Source organism: Bos taurus, chromosome 6 (genome assembly GCF_002263795.3).
Source record: "Bos taurus isolate L1 Dominette 01449 registration number 42190680 breed Hereford chromosome 6, ARS-UCD2.0, whole genome shotgun sequence".
NCBI classification, from domain to species: domain Eukaryota; kingdom Metazoa; phylum Chordata; class Mammalia; order Artiodactyla; family Bovidae; genus Bos; species Bos taurus.
In genome coordinates this window covers 10,928,595-10,956,166 of record NC_037333.1, presented here as the reverse complement: position 1 = coordinate 10,956,166, position 27,572 = coordinate 10,928,595, and the positions used below count along the sequence as shown (strand labels likewise).

General features: G+C 39.2%; 1 protein-coding gene across 1 annotated transcript in view; it reads left to right on the top strand.

Moving 5' to 3' along the window:
* The window catches only part of UGT8 (UDP glycosyltransferase 8), a 108,525-nt gene extending 81,456 nt beyond the window's left edge, over positions 1-27,069 (top strand). Inside the window, 4 exon segments of the mRNA NM_001083635.1 lie at positions 7,334-7,476; positions 9,917-9,993; positions 22,499-22,718; positions 24,454-27,069. Of these exon segments, the coding sequence (NP_001077104.1) occupies positions 7,334-7,476; positions 9,917-9,993; positions 22,499-22,718; positions 24,454-24,817 (804 nt within the window). The 3' untranslated portion in view covers positions 24,818-27,069.
* Positions 27,070-27,572: the final 503 nt, after the last annotated feature.

The window sequence follows — 27,572 nt, the reverse complement described above, 5'->3', positions numbered from 1 at the left end:
ATTAAGTAGTACTGAATGCATTTCTAAACTCATATGATATGTGAAATGATGTGTTTATGCTGTGCATATATGCATAAATATCAATAACATCCATAAGAAAATGGTACTGCTAATAAATGGTGAAAGTTGCTCAGTCGTGTCTGACTCTTTGAGAACCCCATGGACTCCATGTGACAGTCCATGGAATTCTCCAGGCCAGAATACTGGAGAGAGTAGGCTTTCTCTTCTCCAGGGGATCTTTCCAACCCAGGGATTGAACCCAGGTCTCCTGCATTGTAGGTGGTGGATTCTTTACCAGCTGAGCCACAAGGGAATCCCAAGAATACTGGAGTGGGTAGCCTATTCCTTCTCCAGCAGATCTTCCTGACCCAGGAATCAAACTGGGGTCTCCTGCCTTGCATGCATTGATGTGTTAAAAAAGCAAAGTCCGTAAATGGAAAGTAGTGAGAAATTTAGTAGTGCAAATATTAAAATGTTTTGTACCAATAGGTACAGCTCCTTGACACAGGCACAGAAATGGATGGATAGCTCAGTGGAACAGAATAGAATTTAGAGAGAATTCTCTGGCAATCCAGTGGTTAAGATTTTGCACTCTCATTGCCGAGAGCATGGGTTCAATCCCTGATCAGGGAACTAAGATCCCACAAGCCATGAGGCATGGCCAAAAAAAAAAAAAAAAAAATAGAATTTAGAAATTGACTGAGAGGGTGACATTTCAAATAAATGAGAATAAGATGAAATACCTAGAAGTGTTGAAAAGGCTGGATATTTAGTTTAAATGGATCCCAGTCTCATTCTTTCCTCAAAAAAAGAAAAAAATGTCCAGATGAGGAAAGGCTAAAAATTAAAGAAACAATATAAAATGAAGTAGAACTATTTAAAAGATAATCTTAAAGTGTGAAATGTTTGCTAAGTAATTTGAGAATAAACTCAGAGACCACTTAGGAAAAGGCATTTATCCTTCTGGCCCCCCAGAAGAAAAAAAAATAGTTGACAGAAAATTATAAAGCAACAATACTTAAAGAGAAATGCCACATTCAGTTCTGAAGTTAAAGTGAATCAGGTGATACTGCATTGACAGCATCTGATAGACTGCTGGAGAACGAGAGATGAAAACCATTTGAATTTGCATTTCCCTGATTATCCATCTGAGGCTAAACAGCTTCTGTGTTATGCCGTTGGCTTTTCTTCTGTGAAATAGGTGTTTTCTCAAGTTGTTTGGCGTGGGGGTGTTCCTCATTATTTGTTGTAAGTATTTTTTTTAATTTTTCATTCTGTTTTGAAGTATAGCCAGTTAACAAAGTTGTGATAGCTTCAGGTGTACAGCGGAGGGGCTCAGCCGTACGTATACACGTGTCCATTTGCCCCCAGACTCCCTCCTACCCAGGCTGCCGAATAACACTGGCAGAGTTCCCTGTACCGCACAGTGGGTTCTTGTGGGTTACCCATTTCCTCATTATTTTGTTCTATGTATTAATTCTTTATTTTGTGTGTTACAAATACTCTGCATCAACTTATGGTTCCATTGCTTTTTATTGATAAAACGTCTTCCATTCTCTAGATGTTTATTGTTCTGTGGTCGTATCTGTCGGTCTTTTCTTTATGACTTCTGGGGTATGTGACTGGCTCAGGAAGGTCTTCCCCACCCAAATGCAATAAAATGATCTTTGGGGTTTTTCCAAGTACTTCATCTGTTTTAATTTAGTTTAGCTGTTTAATCCTTCTCTGATTTGTGCTAGCGGAAGGATCTAGCTCACTCTTTTTTCTGAACCCGTGGCTGGAGGCCTCATTTCTGTGCTGATGAAGATGCTGACTTCCTATCTGCAAGGCAGTCCATCTTGTCTGCCACCTCATGGCTCTCTCTGCTCCTAATACTGAAGACGTGCATTGTGATGCTCCTAGATTCTACAGTGCATTTTAATATCTTGAAGCATAAACTCTTGTTTTTTCAAAAGTTTTTTCGCCTTTCTTATACATTTTCTTTTCTAGATAAATTGTAGGCTCAGATTTTTAAGTTCTATAACAATCCTTTTGGAATGTAGGCTGAGGATGCATTGAACTAAATTTTATAAAAAATCAGCATCTTAATAACATTGATGTTTCCTTCCCATCCCATGTTACATCTATTTGAATAGATTTTCTTTTTTGTCCTTCAGTAAAGTTTTCTTGTTTTCTTTCTGTGGATCTTCTATATTTTATTAATAAGTTCACTCTAACTCTTAAATGTGTATTATCTTTATTGCTATCTTGAGGGTTTTTTTTTTTTTTTTTTTCAATCCAATTTTTTAAGTTAGTGTTTGCCACAGAGCAGGGGGATTCTAAAGTATCTATAATTTTAATAATGGTAAGTTTCTGGAATTGGGAGAATTTGTTTTACATTAATTACATTTATTATGAAGGGTGGAGAGGGCTTTGTGAAGAACTGTTATTAAAACAATTTACACTTTATAACCAATGGGGTCTTAAATTCTAGAAGATACAGTACATGTACATAGAATTGAGATGCTGCCTGGCCTCCTAGCTCTTTGGCAACCTAAGCACACCTTTCAGTGAAGTTTCAGTTCCAGAGTCTTCATCATGAGTTAAGCAAATTCTAGACCCCCTCGGCGTCTAGCTCCTGCATCTACTCATGTTACCTGAGGGTCGCTGAACCAGTCAAACCCCAAACCCAGCCGCTTCTGTGTACTTGTAGGACATCAGGCACACCAAACCTTTTCTGATGTACGCAGCAGATTGGAGATCTTGGGGAGGGATTCCGTCCCCTCGTGGCCAGGTGGCCCCTGCCCCTCCCTCTCTCTACCCCAGTCTCTCACTATCCTCTTACGCCTCCAGATCAGGACAGAGAGTTGGGAATTCACCTTGGGCCTCAGTCCCCACATTAAGCCAAGTACAGCGCATATACGTGCTAAATCGCTTCAGTTGGGTCTGACTCTTTGCAATCTCATGGACTGTAGTCGGCCAGGCTCCTCTGTCAGGATTCTCCAAGTAAGAATACTGGAGTGGGTTGCCACACCCTCCTCCAGGGGATCCTCCTGACCCAGGGATTGAACCTGTGTCTCTTATGTTTCCTGTTTTGACGAGAGTATTCTGTACCACTAATGCCACCTGGAAATTGCAAGCCAAATGTGGTATTACCTTCTAAAAATGCTGAGTATTTCCCCTGGAGGGAGTGAACCAGAATGAATAAAAGTTTTTCTAGTCTGTTACATACCAATAAAGACAATATATTTGAATATATTCTGTTTATGGCTAATGACTATGATAGGAAAAGCTGGAAAAATAGGTTTATGATTTCATTGTGTATCAAGCAAAGCAGAGAACAACTGAAGAAGTATCTGTAATTCTTTATGTATCCATAGAGTCAGCTGAAACTTAAAGATATTCTAAGTTCTTGCGAGACAAAAATTAAATAATGTTATTCCCATCAGTTTAGTTGCTCAGTTGTGTCCAACTTTTTGCAACCCCATGGACTGCAGCATGCCTGGCTTCCCTGTCCATCACGAACTCCTGGAGATTGTTCAAACTCATGTCCATTGAGTCGGTAATGTCATCCAACCATCCCATCCTCTGTCGTCCCCTTCTCTTCCTGCCTTCAATCTTTCCCAGCATCAGGGTCTTTTCCAATGAGTCAGTTCTTCGCATCAGGTGGCCAAAGTATTGGAGTTTCAGCTTCAGCATCAGTCCTTCCAATGAATATTCAGGACTCATTTCCTTTAGGATTGACAGGTTGGATCTCCTTGCAGTCCAAGGAACTCTCAAGAGTCTTCTCTAACACCACAGTTCAAAAGCATCAATTCTTCCACACTCAGCTTTCTTTATAGTCCAACACTCACATCCATACATGACTGCTGGAAAAACCTAGATGGACTAGACGGACCTTTGTTGGCAAATTAATGTCTCTTCTTTTTAATATGCTGTTTAGGTTGGTCATAGCTTTTCTTTAAAGGAGCAAGTGTTTTTTAATTTCATGGCTGCAGTCACCATCTGCAGTGATTTTGGAGCCCCAAAAAATAAAGTCTGTCACTGTTTCCATTGTTTCGCCATCTATTTGCCATGAAGTGATGAGACTGGATGCCATGATCTTAGTTTTCTGAATGTTGAGTTTTAAGCCAACTTTTTCACTCTCCTCTTCCACTTTCATCAAGAGGTTCTTTAATTCCTCTTTGCTTTCTGCCATAAGGGTGGTGTCATCTGTGTATCAGAAGTTCTTGATATTTCTCCTGGAAATCTTGATTCCAGCTTGTGCTTCATCCAGTGTGGCATTTCACATGATGTACTTTGCATATAAGTTAAATAAATAGGGTGGCAATATACAGCCTTGACGTACTCCTTTCTAGTTCTAACTGTTGCTTCTTTACCTGCATACAGGTTTCTCAGGAGACAGGTACGGTGTTCTGGTAGTCCCACCTGTTTAAGAATTTTCCATAGTTTGTTGTGATCCACACAAACTGTTGTGATCCACCAATTTGTTGTTTGATCTACAGTCAAAGGCTTTGGTGTAGTCAATAAGTAGATGTTTTTCCGTAACTCTCTTGCTTTTTCTATGATCTCACAGATATTGACAATTTGATCTCTGGTTCCTCTGGTTTTTCTAAATCCAGTGTGAATATCTGGAAGTTCACAGTTCACGTACTGTTGAAGCCTGGCTTGGAGAATTTTGAACATTACTTTGCTAGTGTGTGAGATGAGTGAATTCCATGGACAGAGGAGCCTGGTGGGTACAGTACATGGGGTCACAAAGAGTTGGACACGACTGAGTGACTAACACTTCACTTCCCCTGATCATTCTTTGGCATTGCCTTTATTTGGGATTGGAATGAAAACTGACCTTTTCCAGTCTGTGGCCACTGCTGAGTTTTCCAAATTTGCTGGAATATTGAGTGCAACACTTTCATAGCATCATCTTTTAGGATATGAAATAGCTCAACTGGAGTTCCATCACTTCCACTATCTGTGTTCATAGTTATCACACCATTGTGTGATATCTGGGTCATGAAGATCTTTTTTGTTTAGTTCTTCTGTGTATTCTTGCCATCTCTTAATACTTCCTGTTTCTGTTGGGTCCATACCATTTCTGTCCTTTATTGAGCCCATCTTTGCATGAAATGTTCCCTGGGTATCTCTAATTTTCTTGAAGAGATCTCTAGTCTTCCCCATTCTATTGTTTTCCTCTATTTTTTTGCATTATTTTTTCCTATAAGTTTTAGTATTTTTGAATGTAAACATTTTGTAAATAGCATTGGCCCTGAAATTTTTGGCTTTAGAGAATTGGATAGTTGGTGATAAATTATTTGAAGACAAACCATAGGGAGAAACCACCATATGTATTCAGATCATTCTACTGTGCTATGTTTATATCTGTTCTAAGTACACCTAGCTTAAGACTGTATATAAAATGAAAATTCTGAATCAGTTTGTTGTGTTTCTTACTTTGAATCTTCAAATTTCACTGTTAACTTTTTAGCACATGTGATCTTCTTGATAAATGTGGTAGCATGTACGTTAAAAGCATTAATCTACAGTTGATATCTTCTGTTTCTTTCATATATTCATTAATGAGTAGAGTTGCCTGGAAAATGAGGTATTTTGATAAGATTTTCTTCCCTCCCAAATAATGATAGCCTATTTTACTCACTCAGTAGCTGGAAGGATGTACTTCCTTTCCATCTTCATTCTTGGTCATATAATGACACTATTTACTAATTCATTTGGGGCATAAAATGTAGTCCTCTCTTCCCTGCTAAGAAAAAGTGTAATAGAGCCAGTTAACACAGATCTCATTAAGTGAGAGGTGGGAAAGACAGCAGAGAAAATCAAGACATAAAGAGGCCTAACATTCCATATAAATACTTCGTATTGAGCTGCATGGTGATGCCATTGTGATGGTACTCCATGCTGTACTTCTTACCTCTCGGCTGCAACTCAATTATGCCAGAAAGTGGTGTGCCATGAAAAAGCACAGACGACACAGTCGTCTCAATAACTTCTTCATCCTGAACCAGAGACCTCCCAGGTCTGCAAGCTGTAACTGAGACAGCTCACTCTGCCTGTTGTGACGACAACGTGGGACTGTCCCCTGTTTCCATGACTGTAATAGGGCATAGGTATTGCCAGTGGACAGTATACTTGTTTTCCTTACAGTAGAATTATGTGTTCTTCAAAGCACTGTGCCTTTATGAATTTTCATATGGGAAACTGAAGCTCAGTGCCTTTGATGAAAGACTTAGTCAGAGGGATGAGTTACCCCGAAAACAAGCTGGTGCTTACAGAATAAAATGCTGCCAGGTTCATGTTCCTTAAAACAAACTGCTTTCATCTTTAGCACAAGTCAGTGATACTGGCGGAAGGGTGTTAATGTGTCTTCCTATGAAATGAGTAATTCCTGCAGTTTGACAGTTTCTTTAGTTAGTATCAGATTTGCTATGGCCCTGTATCTATTAGCTGTAGATGGACATGTTTGAGAATTTAATGTTTTTCCACACAATGAGGGAAAGCTTCTGCTCGGAGATTTTCAGAACCCTGGGATGCCTCTCTATACAGTACATATGATTTCTGTTCTGTGTGAGTGGAAGTTGAAGAAATAATTAGAGAAACAGTAAAACTTGTTAGGCCTATGGTTCTGTGCCCCTATCAGCTAATTCCTTCTCTTTCTCAGTCATATAATACAGTACGCTTTTCAGAAATGCTTAGACCAAGATAAAATCAGCCTCAGTTCACATCAGTTCAGTTCAGTTGCTCAGTTGTGTCCGACTCTTTGCAACCCCATGGACTGCACCACACCAGGTTTCCCTATCTGTCACCAACTCCTGGAGCTTGCTCAAACTCATGTCCATCGAGTCGGTGTTGCCATCCACCCATCTCATCCTCTGTCATCCCCTTCTCCTCCTGCCTTCAATCTTACCCAGCTTTTCCAATGAGTCAGCTCTTTGCATCAGGTGGCCAGAGTATTGGAGCTTCTCCCTGGGTGGCTGTTGCGGTAGTAGTTTTTATTTTTGTCATATGTCTAATCTTTCAGGTATATCCTCATACAGATTTATCTCTAGCCATGTTTTAAACATAAGTTTCAATTTTTTAAAATTCTGTCTGAGATCTTAGGCCATTAATTACTGATATTTTGTTGTTGTTTATTAATCTTACCAAATTAACTATCTGTTCTCCTTATTTTAGTTAGCATCAGCAGGTGGAATATTTGAAAGGAAAATATTATATCCTCTTCAGGTTCTGATTGTTTAAGAAAATTATCTGAGTGCTTTTTAAAAACAGAGCTGTGATGACACTGATTATAAACTATATTACTCCTTCATAAAATTAACCGCCGTGTTTTGAATTGCAGGATCTCCAAAGGTGGGTAAATGGTGCTAATGAGCATGGCTTTGTCCTGGTGTCTTTTGGAGCTGGCGTCAAGTATCTGTCAGAAGACATTGCTACCAAACTGGCCGGAGCTCTGGGGAGATTGCCCCAAAAAGTGATTTGGAGGTAAAGTAATAATATAGATTGTTTCTTCACCACTGATTTTCTGTATCCTCTTGCTTAGTCCACGGGTATAAATAACCACAACACACTGATACCCTGGCAACATTAGCAAGATGCCCTGAGTTTTCATTTTGTTTCTTAATGTGTTGAAATCTAGGGATTAATTTATATAATACTCTTTAATATATAAATTAACATATTAATTTATACATTATTATTATATAATATTAAATATAAATTAAATTATATGATTATAATTTATATTTATAAATATAATAATGTACATAATACCCTTTAATATATATTAAATGTTAATATATAAAATTTACATAATTTATATAATGCTTTCATTTTGTTTCTTAGTGTGTTAAAATCTAGGGATTAATTTATACAATACTCTGTGATGGAGAGAGGCATCTAGTCTATAGCATAAAAAGAAGATACAGTGCATAGTGATGTGTCCTTATTGATGTGCATTTTTATGTTACTCTCATTTTTGTTGTTCAGTTGCTCAGTCATGTCCAACTCTCTGCAACCCCATGGACCCTTCCGTTATTTATGATCATTTAAAAACATATAGTTGCGTGCATTTCTGTGTGTGTGGGTTAGTCGCTCAGTTGTGCCCAACTCTTTGCACCCCCGTGGACTGCAGTCCACAAGGCTCCTCTGTCCATAGGATTGTCCAGACAAGAATAGTGGAGTGGGTTGCCATTCTTTTCTTCAAAGGATCTTCCTGACCCAGGGATTGAACCCAGGTCTCCTGCATTGCAGGCAGATACTGTCTGAGCCACCAGAGAAGCCATTTCTATATATTGCTTCAAATTAGTGTTGGAATGAGATTAAAAGCTGATAGATGAATGATTAAATAGGTAAAATGTTTCATGGAACCTTTGGGCTCCCACTTTGTTTATAAATGCTTTTGATTCCTTTCATCCCAGAGACCAGGCCTTAAAAAAGACAGTGACTTGCCAGTTAGTGCTGGTCAAAACAGACCCCTCTTCTTTTGGGAGGCACGGCCAACACCTGTCTGTCTCTGGAATTTTTTTTTTTTAATTATTTACCTATTTTTATTTTTGGTTTCGCTGGGTCTTCATTGCTGCTCTCCGGCATTCTCTAGTTGCAGCAAGCAGGGGCAACTCTTCATTGTGGTGTTCGGGCTTCTCATTGTGGGGGCTTCTGTTTTTGGGGAGTGCCCATGGGCTCTAGGGCACACGGGCTTCAGTAGTTGTGGCACTTGGGCTCAGTACATGTGGTTCCCAGGCTCAACAGCCAAAGGCTCAGCAGTTGTGTCGAATGGGCTTTGTTGTGCCGTAGCATGTAGAGTCTTCCTGGACCAGGGATTGAACCCATGTCCCCAACACTGGCAAGTGGATTCTTAATCCACTGAACCACTGGGGCAGTCTGGTCTCTGGAATTTCTAACCCAGTGTCTAAACTTGGCCCTGAGCACTTACTTAGTACGTATTTATTTAGTACCTGCCCCTACCATTGAGCGTTAGGGATACAGAAGTGAACAAGGTCAGCCCCATGGTGTCAAACCTTTACAAGTATGCTGTAAGGAATATGGTTTTCTCCCTTGTACAGACTGTGGGAGAATTAGTTCCCACTTCTGGTGCAGCTTGGATGGGAAAGAATCTGCCTGCAATATGGGAGACCCGGGTTCAATCCCTGGGTCAGGAAGATCCCCTGGAGAAGGACATGGCAACCTACTCCCCTATTCTTGCTTGGAGAATCCCATGGACAGAGGCTGCAATCGATGGGGTTAGAAAGAGTTGATACGACTGAGGGGCTAACACTTTTCCTTTTCTCCCGGCTAAGCTATGAAGTGGATGTTGGGTTTCCTATGTTAGGCTTAACCCAGATAGTGCCCCTTCTGTTAATTATCTGGGCTGGTTTGTATCAGCCTATTTCAGGCTCTTGCCTTTCTCTCAATTGATGAGCACTTTATGGTTTGTGTTTCAAAGACCCAGGCAGGAAACAGCCTGCATCTTTACCCTACAGTACCATCCCTGGGGCTCAGTCTGAGAGGAGTACTTCTTGCATTCTCCTAGTTCTCGAGCCTTTCCTCGGGTTCTGGGTGTCCAGATGGGAAGTGGGGACCGCCCACTGGTGGCCCTCCCTGCCTTCCTCTCTCACCTTCTGGATGCTGGTAGAAAGTTGACTTTCTAGCAGAGGTTCATGTGGTTGCTATTTTCCTCAGCTCTGTGAGAATCGCTGAAGGAACATGGATCTCAATATAATCCAGAATGTTTCATATTTGTCCCTCAATCAGTGAAAATGTGAAAAAGTAACTAAAATTTTTGTTGTTATTGAAGCATGGCTTCTCTCTTATCAACAAAAGATCATGTAACGTTTATTTTAAACCTGAAAGTTTAACCAGACAGTTCATACCAAGAGTTCAACTTTGATTCTTTGAAACATTCATTGTCTGGTGTACATTTCAGATTTTCTGGAACCAAACCAAAGAATCTGGGAAACAACACCAGGCTCATAGAATGGTTACCACAAAATGACCTGCTTGGTAAGTCAATGACCCATGGGTGCTTACTTGGCTTTTTGATTTTAATTGTGTAAATGTGAATTTTACACTTGACTAGCTTATATAGTATATGTGTGGTTTATAATAGAATCATTATATTATCTTGAGTGCTAAGTCCTAGATTTCAGACCAAGTCAGATCTTCAGTTATTGGCAAATCATTTTAAAGAGTAATCATTTAGGCCTAAAATGATGAGACCAGTCACAAATTTTGATTTTCTGAAAAATATACTTAAAACTGCATAAACTAGTAGGAGTAAAGCTATACCTAGTTAGACTGATCAGTTAAAAGTAGTCAAATTAAAAACAGTGAAAATTTAGATTTGTATTATACTTTTACTATAGCTGTATCTAAGAAACCAGAGAAAGTTGAAGTTACTCATTTGTTTGAAACCACAGTCAAGCAGAAAGCCAAAAAACAGTCAATTTATTTCAACTTTATTTGAATTGTCTGACTAAATTTACCCCTAAATCACTGGGAAATTTTGAATACTTTATTTCTTTCGATTTATTTATTTATTGGGGTTCTGATCCTCAACTCAAAATTAAAATGCAAATTATATGCATATCTCAAGATTTGAATATAAACAATTTAATTCTCTTTGATGAGCAGAGATAGTAAAATGTAAGTTGCTTTATTCATTAAATCTCTAGGAAAACATAATGCCATGTTATCCTTTAAGATATTACTTCCTAAGGAAGTTATAAAAAATGTTATTTTTTTGGCAATATCAACTCATTTATTTGTTCAATAGTACTAATCTTAACAGATTATGTGAAAGTAGGTGAAAGTTACATTCTTAAAAATAGACTTTTGGAGAGTATCTTTTAGAAGCTAAATGGACCCTCTAAAACCATGCAAATTGAATTTTGTAACTATTACAAATAGTTGTGAAAAGAAGAGAAGTGAAAAGCAAAGGAGAAAAGGAAAGATATAAGCATCTGAATGCAGAGTTCCAAAGAATAGCAAGAAGAGATAAGAAAGCCTTCCTCAGCGATCAATGCAAAGAAATAGAGGAAAACAAGAGAATGTGAAAGACTACAGATCTCTTCAAGAAAATTAGAGATACCAAGGGAACATTTCATGCAAAGATGGGCTCTATAAAGGACAGAAATGGTATGGACCTAACAGAAGCAGAAGATATTAAGAAGAGGTGGCAGGAATACACAGAAGAACTGTACAAAAAAGATCTTCATGACCCAGATAATCACGATGGTGTGATCATTCACCTAGAGCCAGACATCCTGGAATGTGAAGTCAGGTGGGCCTTAGAAAGCATCACTATGAACAAAGCTAGTGGAGGTGATGGAATTCCAGTTGAGCTATTTCAAATCCTGAAAGATGATGCTGTGAAAGTGCTGCACTCAATATGCCAGCAAATTTGGAAAACTCAGCAGTGGCCACAGGACTGGAAAAGGTCAGTTTTCATTCCAATCCCAAAGAAAGGCAATGCCAAAGAATGCTCAAACTACCACACAATTGCACTCATTTCACATGCTAGTAAAGTAATGCTCAAAATTCTCAAAACCAGGCTTCAGCAATATGTGAACTGTGAACTTCCAGATGTTCAAGCTGGTTTTAGAAAAGGCAGAGGAACCAGAGATCAAATTGCCAACATCCACTGGATCATTGAAAAAGCAAGAGAGTTCCAGAAAAACATCTATTTCTGCTTTATTGACTATGCCAAAGCCTTTGACTGTATGGATCACAATACACTGGAAAATTCTGAAAGAGATGGGAATACCAGACCACCTGACCTGCCTCTTCAGAAATCTGTATGCAGGTCAGGAAGCAACAGTTAGAACTGGACATGGAACAACAGACTGGTTCCAGATAGGAAAAGGAGTATGTCAAGGCTGTATATTGTCACCCTGCTTGTTTAACTTATATGCAGAGTACATCATGAGAAATGCTGGGCTGGAAGAAGCACAAGCTGGAATCAAGATTGCCAGGAGAAATATCAATAACCTCAGATATGCAGATGACACCACCCTTATGGCAGAAAAGTGAAGAGGAACTCAAAAGCCTGTTGATGAAAGTGAAAGAGGAGAGTGAAAATTTGGCCTAAAGCTCAACATTCAGAAAACGAAGATCATGGCATCTGGTCCCATCACTTCATGGGAAATAGATGGGGAAACAGTGGAAACAGTGTCAGACTTTATTTTTGGGGGCTCCAAAATCACTGCAGATGGTGACTGCAGCCATGAAATTAAAAGACGCTTACTCCTTGGAAGAAAAGTTATGAGCAAACTGGATAGCATATTGAAAAGCAGAGACATTACTTTGCCAACAAAGGTCTGTCTAGTCAAGGCTATGGTTTTTCCAGTGGTCTTGTATGGATGTGAGTTGGACTATGAAGAAAGCTGAGCATCAAAGAATTGATGCTTTTGAACTGTGGTGTTGGAGAAGACTCTTGAGAGTCCCTTGGACTGCAAGGAGATCCAACCAGTCCATTCTAAAGGAGATCAGTCCTGGGTGTTCTTTGGAAGGAATGATGCTAAAGCTGAAACTCCAGTACTTTGACCACCTCATGTGAAGCGTTGACTCATTGGAAAAGACTGTGATGCTGGGAGGGATTGGGGGCAGGAGGAGAAGGGGATGACAGAGGATGAGATGGCTGGATGGCATCACCGACTCGATGGACGTGAGTCTGAGTGAACTCCGGGAGTTGGTGATGGACAGGGAGGCCTGGCGTGCTGCAATTCATGGGGTTGCAAAGAGTTGGACACGACTGAGTGACTGAACTAAACTGAACTGAACTATAAAACAGTAAATATAAATAATTCCTTTTCATCTAATTTATTATAAATATTATTCTATAAATTATAAAAATTATGGGAAAAAAAGGCAATTTACCTTTTTTGATATTTGCATTTTTTTCTGTTTCTTATCTTTACTGTTATGATGTCAGATGCCGTAGAAAGTAGGAAGGAAGCAGGAAATTTAAATATCTCCACTTCTTGACCCTCAGCCATCTCACTGCAACAGCAGACAGTGCTATCTGGGATCATCGGAATTGGTTTCATGCCATTTTTTTCTCTGAGGCTATACAGCAGGGTGTAGCTGCTCCCAGAGGGCCTCCCAATTTTGCAGCTCCTCCAGGTTCCTCAGAATCTCAGCTCTCCGCCTTTACTGAGATTAGTATCCTTTTCAACTCCAGCAATGACCTCTGTGCATCCTCTGCTGGTTTCTGACTTTGTTCAGAAGATTCCTCCAGGAACAGAAGCAGGAACCAAATCAGGGTCCCCTCCTCTCTCAGTGCACTCCCCTTGCTCTCCACACACCAATCCTCTTTACTTTTTCACAGCTGGCCTTGCTGGTGGTCAGGTTTCACTCGAAGAAAAAGAGTTCTACTGCTGAAAAGAAAGTTTGAAATCCACTGCGAGGGCAGATTCCTTAGTTGGGCTGAGTTGAGAGGCCCCTTGTGGGTCAGGGCAAGAGACACAGTGACCAGCCTGCTAGATGTTGGGGGCAGAGAGTCCTGGAGCCCCACTGAGACCTAGGTTCATATGTGACGTGTGTTTATTTTAAATGCTCAAGAGGGAGGAGCTAAGATGGCAGAGGAATAGGACGGGGAGACCACTTTCTCCCCCACAAAGTCATCAAAAGAACATTTAAACGCCGAGTAAATTCCACAGAACAACTTATGAATGCCGGCAGAGGACATCAGGCACCCAGAAAAGCAACCCATTGTCTTCGAAAGGAGGTAGGAAAAAATATAAAAGACAAAGAGACAAAAGAGTGAGGGATGGAGCTCTGTCCCAGGAAAGGAGTCTTAAAAAGAGAGGTTTCCAAACACCAGGAAACACTCTCGCTGCCGAGTCTGTGCTGAGCTTTGGAAGCACAGAGGGCAACATAACAGGGAGGAAAAATAAATAAACAATTAAAACCCACAGATTAAGAGCCCAAGAGTAACTCCCCCAGAGGAGAAGCAGTGCAGACGCCTGCACCTGCCACTAGCAAGCGGGGGCTGGGTAGGGAGGCGCTGCGTGGGCTGCAACTCAGAGTAAGGATCTGGCCTTAATGCCCCGAGCGCTATCTGAGCGAACTAATTTGGGCTAGCAAACCAGACTGTGGGATAACTACCACGCAAAAAGCCAGCCCTAACCTAAGACACCTCCAGACCTGCGCACGGAACAAAGGACTGAACAGAGATAGCGGGCTGCAGACCATCCCCCTCCGGTGACAGGCAGCCAGAGCTGGAATGGGGCAATCGCAGTGCCAGAGAGACATTGTCTACAAAACTGTAAGCAGGCTTCTTTGCCAGCTAAGACTTCTTGGGGTTCTGGACGGTCAACATCCGCCTGAGAAGGTGCGCCGGTTGTACACGCAGAAAACCAAGTGGTGGGGAGGCGATAAGTCGCAGCAGCTGCGCTCACCAAACACCTCAATCACCTGAGCTGCTCGGACCTGGGAAGGGCGCAAAATGCAGGCCCAACTAAGTCTGCGCCTCTGAGGACTACCCGAGTGCTTGAACCTGAGCGGCGTAGACCTGGGAGGTGCAAGCAGCCCAGGGCCGGCCACGGATGGTTCCCAGTGGAGCAACCTAGAGCCTGAGCAGTGTGGGCAGGGAGGCTACAGGCGCGTGAGCGGGGGCAGGCCCAGTATGGCTGAGGCAGTGCGAGCACACGCCAGTGTTATTTGTTTGCGATGTCCCTCCCTCCCCACAGCGCGACTGAATAAGTGAGCCTAAAAAAAAAAAAAAAAAAGTGTCCACCACCGCCCCCTTTGTATCAGGGCGGAAATCAGACACTGAAGAGACCAGCAAACAGAAGAAGCTATAACAGAGGGAACCGCCTTGGAAGCGATAGGCAATAGATTAAAACCCTGTCGCTAGTACCGACTACATAGGAAGGGGCCTATAGGTCTTGAGAAATATAAGCCAGACCAAGGAACTAGCCAAAAATGAACTGACCCCACAATACCCACAACACCACCAGAGAAAGTCCTAGATATATTTTTACGATCATTCATTCTTTCCTTTTTTTTTTAAATTTTTAAAAAAATTTTAAGTCCTCTATTACTCCTTTAATTTTCACTTTTATAACCTACTATTACTTTGAAAAAAAAAAAGACCCTATTTTTTTTAAAGCAAACTTCATATATATATATTTTATAATTTTTGTGACCTTGTTTTTTTTTTTTCTTTTTCTCTTTCTTTTTTTCTTCTTTTCTTTAACATTGTATTTTTGAAACTCCAAACTCTACTCTGGATTTTTAATTTTAGCTTTTTGGTATTTGTTATCAGTTTTGTACCTATATATTTTTTATAATTTTTGTGATTTTTTTTTTCTCTCTTTCTTTCTCTTCTTCTTTTCTTTAACACTGTATTTCTGAAATTCCAAACTCTACTCCAGATTTTTAATTTATGCTTTTTGGTATTTGTTATCAATTTTGTACCTATATTTTCTTTATAAATTTTGTGACTTTGTTTTTGTTTGTTTTTTTCCTCTTTCTTTTTCTTCTTCTTTTCTTTAACATTGTATTTTTGAAATTCCAAACTCTACTCTAGATTTTTAATTTTTGCTTTTAGGTATTTGTTACCAATTTTGTACCTTTAAGAACCCAATCTTCTGTACCCATTTTTTTACTTGGGAGTGAGATTACTGGACTCTCCTTTTCCTCCACCAGGTCGCCTGTGTCTCCTCCCTAACCCCTCTCTACTCTACCCAACTCTGTGAATTTCTGTGTGTTCCAGACAGTGGAGAACACTTAGGGAACTGATTACTGGCTGGATTTGTCTCCTTTTCATTTCCCCCTTTTTTCCTCCTGGCCACCTCTGTTTCCTTTCTCCCTCTTCTCTTCTCTGTATAACTCCGTGAACATCTCTGAGCGGTCCAGTTGTGGAGTGCACATAAGGAAGTGATTACTGGCTAGCCTGCTCTGTCCTCTATTGATTCCACCTCATCTCATTTGGGTCACCTCTAACTCCCTCCTCCCTCTTCTCTTCTCCATGTAACACTGTGAACCTCTCTGGGTGACCCTCACTGTGGAGAAACTTTTCATCTTTAACCTAGATGTTTTATCAATGGTGCTGTATAGAAGGAGAAGTTTTGAGACTACTGTAAAAATAAGACCGATAACTGGAAGCAGGAGGCTCAAGTCCAAACCCTGACTCCAGGGAACTCCTGACTCCAGGGAACATTAATTGACAGGTGCTCATCAAACGCCTCCATACCTACACTGAAACCAAGCACCACACAAGGGCCAACAAGTTCCAGGGCAAGACATACCAAGCAAATTCTCCAGCAACACAGGAACAGCCCAGAGCTCTAATACACAGGCTGCCCAAAGTTACTCCAAAACCATAGACATCTCATAACTCATTACTGGACACTTCATTGCACTCCAGAGAGAAGAAATACAGCTCCACCCACCAGAACACCGACACAAGCTTCCCTAACCAAGAAACCTTGACAAGCCACCTGTACAAACCCACACACAGTGAGGAAACACCATAATAAAGAGAACTCCACAAACTGCCAGAATACAGAAAGAACACCCCAAACTCAGCAATTTAAACAAGATGAAGAGACAGAGGAATACCCAGCAGGTAAAGGAACAGGATAAATACCCACCAAACCAAACAAATGAGGAAGAGATAGGGAATCTACCTGATAAAGAATTCCGAATAATGATAGTGAAATTGATCCAAAATCTTGAAATCAAAATGGAATCACAGATAAATAGCCCGGAGACAAGGATTGAGAAGATGCAAGAAAGGTTTAACAAGGACCTAGAAGAAATTAAAAAAGAGTCAATATATAATGAATAATGCAATAAATGAGATCAAAAACACTCTGGAGGCAACAGATAGTAGAATAACAGAGGCAGAAGATAGGATTAGTGAATTAGAAGATAGAATGGTAGAAATAAATGAATCAGAGAGGAAAAAAGAAAAACGATTTAAAAGAAATGAGGACAATCTCAGAGACCTCCAGGACAATATTAAATGCTACAACATTCGAATCATAGGAGTCCCAGAAGAAGAAGACAAAAAGAAAGACCATGAGAAAATACTTGAGGAGATAATAGTTGAAAATTTCCCTAAAATGGTGAAGGAAATAATCACTCAAGTCCAAGAAACCCAGAGAGTCCCAAACCGGATAAACCCAAGGCGAAACACCCCAAGACACATATTAATCAAATTAACAAAGTCAAACACAAAGAACAAATATTAAAAGCAGCAAGGGAAAAACAACAAATAACACACAAGGGAATTCCCATAAGGATAACAGCTGATCTTTCAATAGAAACTCTTCAAGCCAGGAGGAAATGGCAAGACATACCTAAAGTGATGAAAGAAAATAACCTACAGCCCAGATTATTGTACCCAACAAGGATCTCATTCAAATATGAAAGAGAAATCAAAAGCTTTACAGACAAGCAAAAGCTGAGAGAATTCAGCACCACCAAACCAGCTCTCCAACAAATACTAAAGGATATTCTCTAGACAGGAAATACAAAAAGGGTGTATAAATTCGAAACTAAAACAATAAAGTAAATGGCAACGGGATCATACTTATCAATAATTACCTTAAACGTAAATGGGTTGAATGCCCCAACCAGAAGACAAAGACTGGCTGAGTGGATAGAAAAACAAGACCCCTACATATGTTGTGTACAAGAGACCCACCTCAAAACAGGGGACACATACAGACTGAAAGTGAAAGGCTGGAAAAAGATTATCCATGCGAATAGGGACCAAAAGAAAGCAGGAGTAGCAATATTCATATCAGATAAAATAGACTTTAAAACAAAGGCTGTGAAAAGAGACAAAGAAGGTCACTACATAATGATCAAAGGATCAATCCAAGAAGAAGATATAACAATTATATATGCACCCAACATAGGAGCACCGCAATATGTAAGACAAATGCTAACAAGTATGAAAGGAGAAATTAACAATAACACAATAATAGTGGGAGACTTTAATACCCCACTTACACCTATGGATAGATCAACTAAACAGAAAATTAACAAGGAAACACAAACTTTAAACAATACAAAAGACCAGTTAGACCTAATTGATATCTATAGGACATTTCATCCCAAAACAATGAATTTCACCATTTTCTCAAGCGCACACGGAACCTTCTCCAGGATAAATCACATCCTGGGTCATAAATCTAGCCTTGGTAAATTCAAAAAAATTGAAATCATTCCAAGCATCTTTTCTGACCACAATGCAGTAAGATTAGATCTCAATTACAGGAGAAAAACTTAAAAATTCCAACATATGGAGGCTGAACAACACGCTGCTGAATAACCAACAAATCACAGAAGAAATAAAAAAAGAAATCAAAATTTGCATTGAAATAAGTGAAAATGAAAACACAACAACCCAAAACCTGTGGGACACTGTAAAAGCAGTCCTAAGGGGAAAGTTCATAGCAATACAGGCATACCTCAAGAAACAAGAAAAAAGTCAAATAAATAACCTAACTACACCTAAAGCAACTAGAAAAGGAAGAAATGAAGAACCCCAGGGTTAGTAGAAGGAAAGAAATCTTAAAACTTAGAGCAGAAATAAATGCAAAAGAAACAAAAGAGACCATAGCAAAAATCAACAAAGCCCAAAGCTTGTTCTTTGAAAGGATAAATAAAATTGACAAACCATTAGCCAGACTCATCAAGAACAAAGGGAGAAAAATCAAATGAATAAAATTAGAAATGAAAATGGAGAGATCACAACAGACAACACAGAAATACAAAGGATCATAAGAGACTACTATCAGCAATTATATGCCAATAAAATGGACAACGTGGAAGAAATGGACAAATTCTTAGAAAAGTACAACTTTCCAAAACTGGACCAGGAAGAAATAGAAAATCTTAACAGACCCATCACAAGCACGGAAATTGAAACTGTAATCAGAAATCTTCCAGCAAACAAAAGTCCAGGTCCAGACGGCTTCACAGCTGAATTCTACCAAAAATTTAGAGAAGAGCTAACACCTATCCTGCTCAAACTCTTCCAGAAAATTGCAGAGGAAGGTAAACTTCCAAACTCATTCTATGAGGCCACCATCACCCTAATACCAAAACCTGACAAAGATGCCACAAAAAAAGAAAACTACAGGCCAATATCACCGATGAACATAGATGCAAAAATCCTTAACAAAATTCTAGCAATCAGAATCCAACAACACATTAAAAAGATCATACACCATGACCAAGTGGGCTTTATCCCAGGATGCAAGGATTCTTCCATATCCGCAAATCAATCAATGTAATACACCACATTAACAAATTGAAAAATAAAAGCCATATGATTATCTCAATAGATGCAGAGAAAGCCTTTGACAAAATTCAACATCCATTTATGATAAAAACTCTCCAGAAAGCAGGAATAGAAGGAACATACCTCAACATAATAAAAGCTATATATGACAAACCCACAGCAAACATTATCCTCAATGGTGAAAAACTGAAAGCATTTCCTCTAAAGTCAGGAACAAGACAAGAGTGCCCACTTTCACCATTACTATTCAACATAGTTTTGGAAGTTTTGGCCACAGCAATCAGAACAGAAAAAGAAACAAAAGGAATCCAAATTGGAAAAGAAGAAGTAAAACTCTCACTGTTTGCAGATGACATGATCCTCTACATAGAAAACCCTAAAGACTCCACCAGAAAATTACTAGAACTAATCAATGATTATAGTGAAGTTGCAGGATATAAAATCAACACCCAGAAATCCCTTGCATTCCTATACACTAATAATGAGAAAATAGAGAGAAATTAAGGAAAGAATTCCATTCACCATTGCAACGGAAAGAATAAAATACTTAGGAATATATCTACCTAAAGAAACTAAAGACCTATATATAGAAAACTATAAAACACTGGTGAAAGAAATCAAAGAGGACACTAATAGATGGGGAAATATACCATGTTCGTGGATTGGAAGAATCAATATAGTGAAAATGAGTATACTACCCAAAGCAATTTATAGATTCAATGCAATCCCTATCAAGCTGCCAACAGTATTCTTCACAGAGCTAGAACAAATAATTTCACAATTTGTATGGAAATACAGAAAACCTCGAATAGCCAAAGCAATCTTGAGAAAGAAGAATGGAACTGGAGGAATCAATCTGCTTGACTTCAGGCTCTACTACAAAGCCACAGTCATCAAGACAGTATGGTACTGGCACAAAGACAGAAATATAGATCAATGGAACAAAATAGAAAGCCCAGAGATAAATCCATGCACCTATGGACACCTTATCTTTGACAAAGGAGGCAAGAATATACAATGGATTAAAGACAATCTCTTTAACAAGTGGTGCTGGGAAAACTGGTCAACCACTTGTAAAAGAATGAAATTAGAACACTTTCTAATACCATACACAAAAATAAACTCAAAATGGATTAAAGATCTAAACGTAAGACCAGAAAATATACAACTCCTAGAGGAGAACATAGGCAAAACACTCTCCGACATGCATCACAGCAGGATCCTCTATGACCCACCTCCCAGAATATTGGAAATAATAGCAAAAATAAACAAATGGGACCTAATTAAAATTAAAAGCTTCTGCACAACAAAGGAAAGTATAAGGAAGGTGAAAAGACAGCCTTCAAAATGGGAGAAAATAATAGCAAATGAAGCAACTGACAAACAACTAATCTCAAAAATATACAAGCAACTCCTACAGCTCAACTCCAGAAAAATAAATGACCCAATCAAAAAATGGGCCAAAGAACTAAATAAACAGTTCTCCAAAGAAGACATACAGATGGCTAACAAACACATGAAAAGATGCTCAACATCACTCATTATCAGAGAAATGCAAATCAAAACCACTATGAGGTTCCATTTCACACCAGTCAGAATGGCTGCGATCCAAAAGTCTGCAAGCAATAAATGCTGGAGAGGGTGTGGAGAAAAGGAAACTCTTACACTGTTGGTGGGAATGCAAACTAGTACAGCCACTATGGAGAACAGTGTGGAGATTCCTTAAAAAACTGGAAATAGAACTGCCTTATGATCCAGCAATCCCACTGCTGGGCATAGACAGCAAGGAAACCAGAATTGAAAGAGACACGTGTACCCCAATGTTCATCACAGCACTGTTTATAATAGCCAGGACATGGAAGCAACCTAGATGTCCATCAGCAAATGAATGGATAAGAAAGCCGTGGTAGATATACACAATGGAGTATTACTCAGCCATTAAAAAGAATACATTTGAATCAGTTCTAATGAGGCAGATGAAACTGGAGCCTATTATACAGAGTGAAGTAAGCCAGAAAGAAAAACACCAATACAGTAAACTAACGCATATATATGGAATTTAGAACGATGGTAACAATAACCCTGTATACGAGACGGCAAAAGAGACACTGATGTATAGAACAGTCTTTTGGACTCTGTGGGAGAGGGAGAGGGAGAGGGTGGGATGATTTGGGAGAATGGCATTGAAACATGTATAATATCATATATGAAACGAGTCGCCAGTCCAGGTTCGAAGCACGATACTGGATGCTTGGGGCTGGTGCACTGGGACGACGCACAGGGATGGTATGGGGAGGGAGGAGGGAGGAGGGTTCAGGATGGGGAACACGTGTATACCTGTGGCGGATTCATTTTGATATATGGTAAAACCAATACAATATTGTAAAGTTAAAAAATTAAATTAAAAAAAATGCTTGTGTTTTTGCAAGCTGTAATTTCTTTCTGGCCATCTAACACCCATCTCAAGTGCCATGGTTTTTTGTCTTACGTTTTTTATGCAAGTCTCTCTGCTCACAAGGAGATCTGGAGTTTGAAATACTTCACTAACTTTGATAAATTATCTCTTTTATCTCCAAGACAACCAGATGTTACATGATGTCCTATCTCTTAGAACTAATTTTTGTATTTACCTGTCCCTGCTTGTTTTTGTTCCTAAAATGTAGAATTGGACCCTAAGATTAAGAAGTGCAGGTGGTACAGACATGACTTGAATGTTGTGAAAACTGAGCACTGTGCAATGTTCCTCCTTGGATAAGCACAGAAACGTGTCTTGGACATCTGGAGTCCAGCCTCACATTTTTACTTTTTTTTACAGAGTGTGTTTGGCTTTAATATAGATAAATGTTTAAGTAGCCAGAAGTGGGTGTCTGCGTTTAGTAGAATGTGGTTATACTCTGGTATTTTTGGTCATTCCTTGTTTTCATTGACCTATTATTAATTACTGGCTATTCGAATGCAGTTGGTATTTGTGTTTTGGGAGAAGATATTTTAATATACTTCTTAAAACTATAAATGTTAACTACTGAAAATGGCTTTTACTTCATATATACACATCTGATAATTATGCTTATAATAAACATTGTAATTGGCACAGAGTAGGAATCAGTGAAACTGTGTCTTTAAAAATCTTATATCTGAAATGCATGTTTATTATAATGTCAACTCTTAAGAAATTTCTGGAAAACATCTTCCTAGAGTAATAGACAATATTCTAAGTGGTTTTCTTTTTTAATCCTTCTTTAGGGCATTCCAATATTAAAGCCTTCCTGAGCCATGGTGGTTTGAATAGTATTTTTGAAACTATGTATCATGGTGTGCCTGTGGTGGGAATCCCGCTCTTTGGAGACCATTATGATACTATGATCCGGGTACAGGCAAAAGGCATGGGGATACTGCTGGAATGGAAGACAGTGACTGAAGGAGAGCTGTATGAAGCGCTAGTGAAAGTTATCAATAACCCCAGGTAAGGTTTCAACTGCTATTAAAGCAGGCGAACTATATTTACCACAGCATATTGTCAATAGCTGAAAATTGCCAGTAAATCATAAGTAAACTAAATATAGACATATCCTTTAGATTTCTGTGTGTAATGCCTTGTGCATGCTTCTGTCACTTGAAAAATAAAAATCGCAATCATTTGGCCAGCCATGTATTACCTCGAATAATATTCCACCACTGTTTGCCAAACTGGGGAAGAAACCACCATGGGAACCTTTGGGTCCCTAGAGTTTATCAATTTTTGTGTCCTTTATGTCACTTTAATGCTCATAAAACTTTATATCACCATTTTCCTTATTTCCATTATAGAGAGGAGGCACTTAAAACTCAGAGAACTTAAGTAATACACCCCTAATTATACAGCTTTGGAGTAGGGATTTGAACCAAGACTGTCTGATTTCAAAACAGGTGCTCTTGATACTGCCGGGTGCTGGGTTTCCCTAGCACTGGGCATCAATGAAATGCCAAGATATATTTACTCAGATGAATGACTTGGTCAGAATCTTTTATCTTGTTTCTTAAATTCTTGATGTGTCTTGAGTTAACCCAGTTCACAACTGAGCCTCAAATGGTCGGGAGTTGGCCTGCATAGTTTTAAAACAAAGCATAGGTTTTCCCATTTTTATGCAACATTTAATTGATCCTGCATTTCAAGTGGCATTAATGTCTGGAAATGTGTGACCTTTTCCTCTTAATACCCAGGATATATAGCATAACACTGGATTGAGAAATATTGCCATATTCTAAGAACACACAATAAAGAAAAGCTCTTTCATATAAAATAATGTTTCTTTTATGTAAAAGACTGGATTCAAGTGCCCTGGGGTTCTTTATGCTCCCATATGTGGGCTCAGAGGCAGCCTTTATGCACTGACCCCTTAGAGGATCTAGGGTCTTGGTTGTAATTCTTGGCACTTGGAGCAGTATGTTTGATCATCCAAGGTGTCAGAGTAGGGGACCCCTTCATCTGTGTTCTATAGCTTTCCTTTTAAAACTGTGCTCAGATGCTCAGTCGTGTCCAACTCTTTGCAACCCCGTGGACTTAGCCCACCCAGCTCCTCTGTCCATGGTATTCTTCAGGCAAGAATACTGGAGTGGATTGCCATTCCTTCTCCAGGGGATCTTCCTGACCCAGGGATGGAACCCATGTGTCTTGTGTCTCCCTGCTTTAGCAGGCATATTCCTTACCACTAGCACCATCTGGGAAGTCCTTTAAACGTATCAGTTCAGTTCAGTTGCTCAGTCATGTCCAACTGTTTGTGACCTCATGGACTGTAGCACACCAGGCTTCCCTGCCAATCACCAACTCCCGCAGCCTGCTTAAACTCATGTTCATCGAGTTGGTGATGCCATCCAACCATCTCATCCTCTGCATCCCCTTCTCCTCCTGCCTTCAGTTTTGCCCAGCATCAGGGTCTTTTCCAATGAGTCAGTTCTTTGCATCAGGTGGCCAAAGTATTGGAGTACATCAAGGCTTTAAAAATATCAGATCAGATCAGATCAGTCTCTCAGTCGTGTCCGACTCTTTGCGACCCCATGAATCGCAGCACGCCAGGCCTCCCTGTCCGTCACCAACTCCCGGAGTTCACTCAGACTCATGTCCACCGAGTCAGTGATGCCATCCAGCCATAAGTATAGTGTTTTTCAAAATGTGATGTTCTTGTGGAAAATGACATGTGTGCCTTGCCTCCACTCTGTAGCTACCGTCAGAGGGCTCAGAAGCTTTCAGAAATCCACAAGGATCAACCTGGTCACCCCGTCAACCGGACTGTCTATTGGATCGATTACATTCTCCGTCACGATGGAGCCCATCACCTACGTGCCGCCGTCCATCAGATCTCTTTCTGTCAGTATTTTTTACTGGATATTGTCTTCGTGCTTTTGCTTGGTGCTGCCTTGTTTTACTTCCTCTTGTCATGGGTGACAAAATTTATCTGCAGAAGAATCAGAAGTCTGTGGTCAAGCAATAAGCACAGCACAGTGAATGGACATTACCATAATGGAATCCTCAATGGCAAGTATAAAAGAAATGGCCACATTAAACACGAAAAGAAGGTGAAATGAGCCAACAGCCCACCTGGTAGTAACAAATCTATTCAGTCATTGAATTTTTATTGCTACAAGTTAGTCTAACAACTACTAAATTAAAAACATCAGTAAACAATTCTAACACTCCCTTTTCTGATCTTATTAATGAAATTCTGTGGAATTAAGACGGCTGTAAAAAGCACAAACCTAAAATGCAAAAATGTATTTTATTCGAATACTGATACAGGTAGTTTTGGCACTGCACCTTTTAGAAGCCTTAATTATTTAAATCAATTAAGTGACTGTGTCAGACTTTAGTTTTAAGTCTTGATATATGTGTGTCCCAGACGAGGAACGGTTTATTTTCTCTTAGAAAGGTTTGTCTGTGTGTGTATGTGTGTATGTCTATGTGTGTGTATGTTTCCTAAATGAGAGACTTTTAGCCAGCTGCTTGTTATATTTGTTGACAGTACAACACATCTAAGAATGAAATAGAAAGTTAGGATCCAAGTGTTTCTCTTCTAGAACTTAATATATGGGAACTCAGAAACAGTACCACGAAAGAACACTTTTTTTCCTTAAAAGTGAATGCAGAGGAAGAAAATGCAAAAGATAAATGGCACCTGTTTTTGTACTTTGGGGTTTTTAAATTTGTTTTCTTTTTTTTTTTTTTTAACAACTGGATTCTTCTGGAGGGGGAACGTACAATTAAGTAAATGTATAAATTGGTTGTCATAGTTTATTTTTATTTCCCCCCCTACCAATAATTTGCCTCTGGGAGAATTTTATAGTTTTTTTTCTATTTCATTTTAATGAATAACATTATCTTAGCTATATAATTCAGACAAAGCAACAAAGCTCTAATTTTTGTTCAAAGTACTGAAGACTACTGCTTATATAGCATCTTTAAACAGGGCCGTTGTTTGATGACTTTTCTGTAATGTAATTTTTGAATGTTCAGATGTGATATTTCCAAAGTTTTAACGAAAAAACCACCTTCTTCATCCCCTTTTGGTGTCTGGGTCACACAATCTCTTATATAGGTGCCAACATTTAATTCTTTTCATTAGATCTTTTGCTTTTCTCCATATTGGTACCTGCTTTGTCTGAGAGGTTTGAGATCTGGTTACCAAATCAAACTTGCCATGACATACAGAAGTGACAGAGAAATTGTCCCACTTGTTTGTGAAAAGGAGTTCCCACTTCCTCGTCACTCCCTTCACCTCGCTTCAGCCTGCTCTGACTCTTCGATCCTTGTGGCTGACATGGGATAGTGACAGTATTCATTTGAGAATGGGGTGCAAGTCACAGACATCATAAAATCAGGACCTCCCCACTGAACCGTATACTCACTGGCATCTAGGAGTTCATTCCATGTCATTCTGTTTACTTAGCATTTGCACTACACATGTTGAGTGTATGCTTTATTTATTTGTAGTTCGAAATCTTATGTCTGACAGCTGAAAGTAGAAAACTACAGCATTTTTACCTGACGACTTTCACTAACATGGGAAGAGTTGTGAAAATTCTAGAATGCTGTAAATCCTTGTCATACACTATGACATACGACTTCATCACACTCCCACCAGGAGCCACTCTCCTGTACTTAGAAATAATGTCACAAGTAGTTTTCTCATGTACAATGCAGGCAAATACATTGCTCTCTGAATACTTGAAGAAATGGTATTACATATATAAGCCTATTAGTTCTACCTTTTCACAATCTTGTAATATTGCCGTTAAAGGGAAAGAAAACGCAGGCAATGAGTGGTGGGATGGCAACAGGAATTAGAGTGTATGACTGAGCTGATTTTGCTTTTTTGGAATTGGATGAAGTTGACAGTAGGCATTCACCGGATGATTAAGCATAAGTTAATCTCCACTGTGATAAGAACTTAAACAATAAACATGATTTAAAAATAGAGAAATGTTGTTGGAATAAAATTTTTATTCAGATTTTATTTCACAATATTATGTATATCCATTATAAACATGTTTCTGAGACAGGTCTCCCATCTTTTATATGTGTATATGAGTGTGAAAACAGTGTGTTACATGTGAGAATGTTTTTTTTTATTATTATTAAACAGAGGGGTTTACCTTACAAATACATCAACATGGATCATAAAATTGTCCCATAATTAAGAATGTTAAGTGTAGGTATTTACTGATCATTGTTGTTGTTGTTGTTTTTTTAGTAAGCTTATTGTTAGCCAGTTTTGGTAAATAGAGTGATTTTAAATTTTCCACACGGGCTAGATTCTCTAATAAAGTAAAGTTTTCATGAAGGTATTTATTCATTTATTTTTTTTAAAAAAACTTCTGCAAGTGTTGCTATAACTGGTCATCATCTTGTCAAATGCAAATAAGAATTAAGACATTAATCATTCTTTATCTAGAGCCATAAGTTTCAATATCTCCCCACACAGACGTAGAAACAGAGCTTGGATGTCCAGGATTGGAGGGAAGCAATGTTTGGGTTAAAGCAGTGGTATATGATTAAGCTTGAAGAAAGCTGGAGATTATTTCTTGAGGATGTAGACACTTTGTATTACAATCTGGGGACATTCTCAGATTCCTGAGTACAAAGTTGGCATTTTCTGGTAAAGAGTCCACTGATGTTTATCAACTTAGATTTGAGTGTATTGTCCTTAAAAGAGTCTCCTCTGAACCTCTCCTGCCCAACCACATATTTACCGCCGCCCCCTCTCCATATTGTGATACGCAACACCCTTCTCCAGCTGTACTGGAATCCACCACACTGGATCCTCTTAAGGACTCCAGTTAAAAA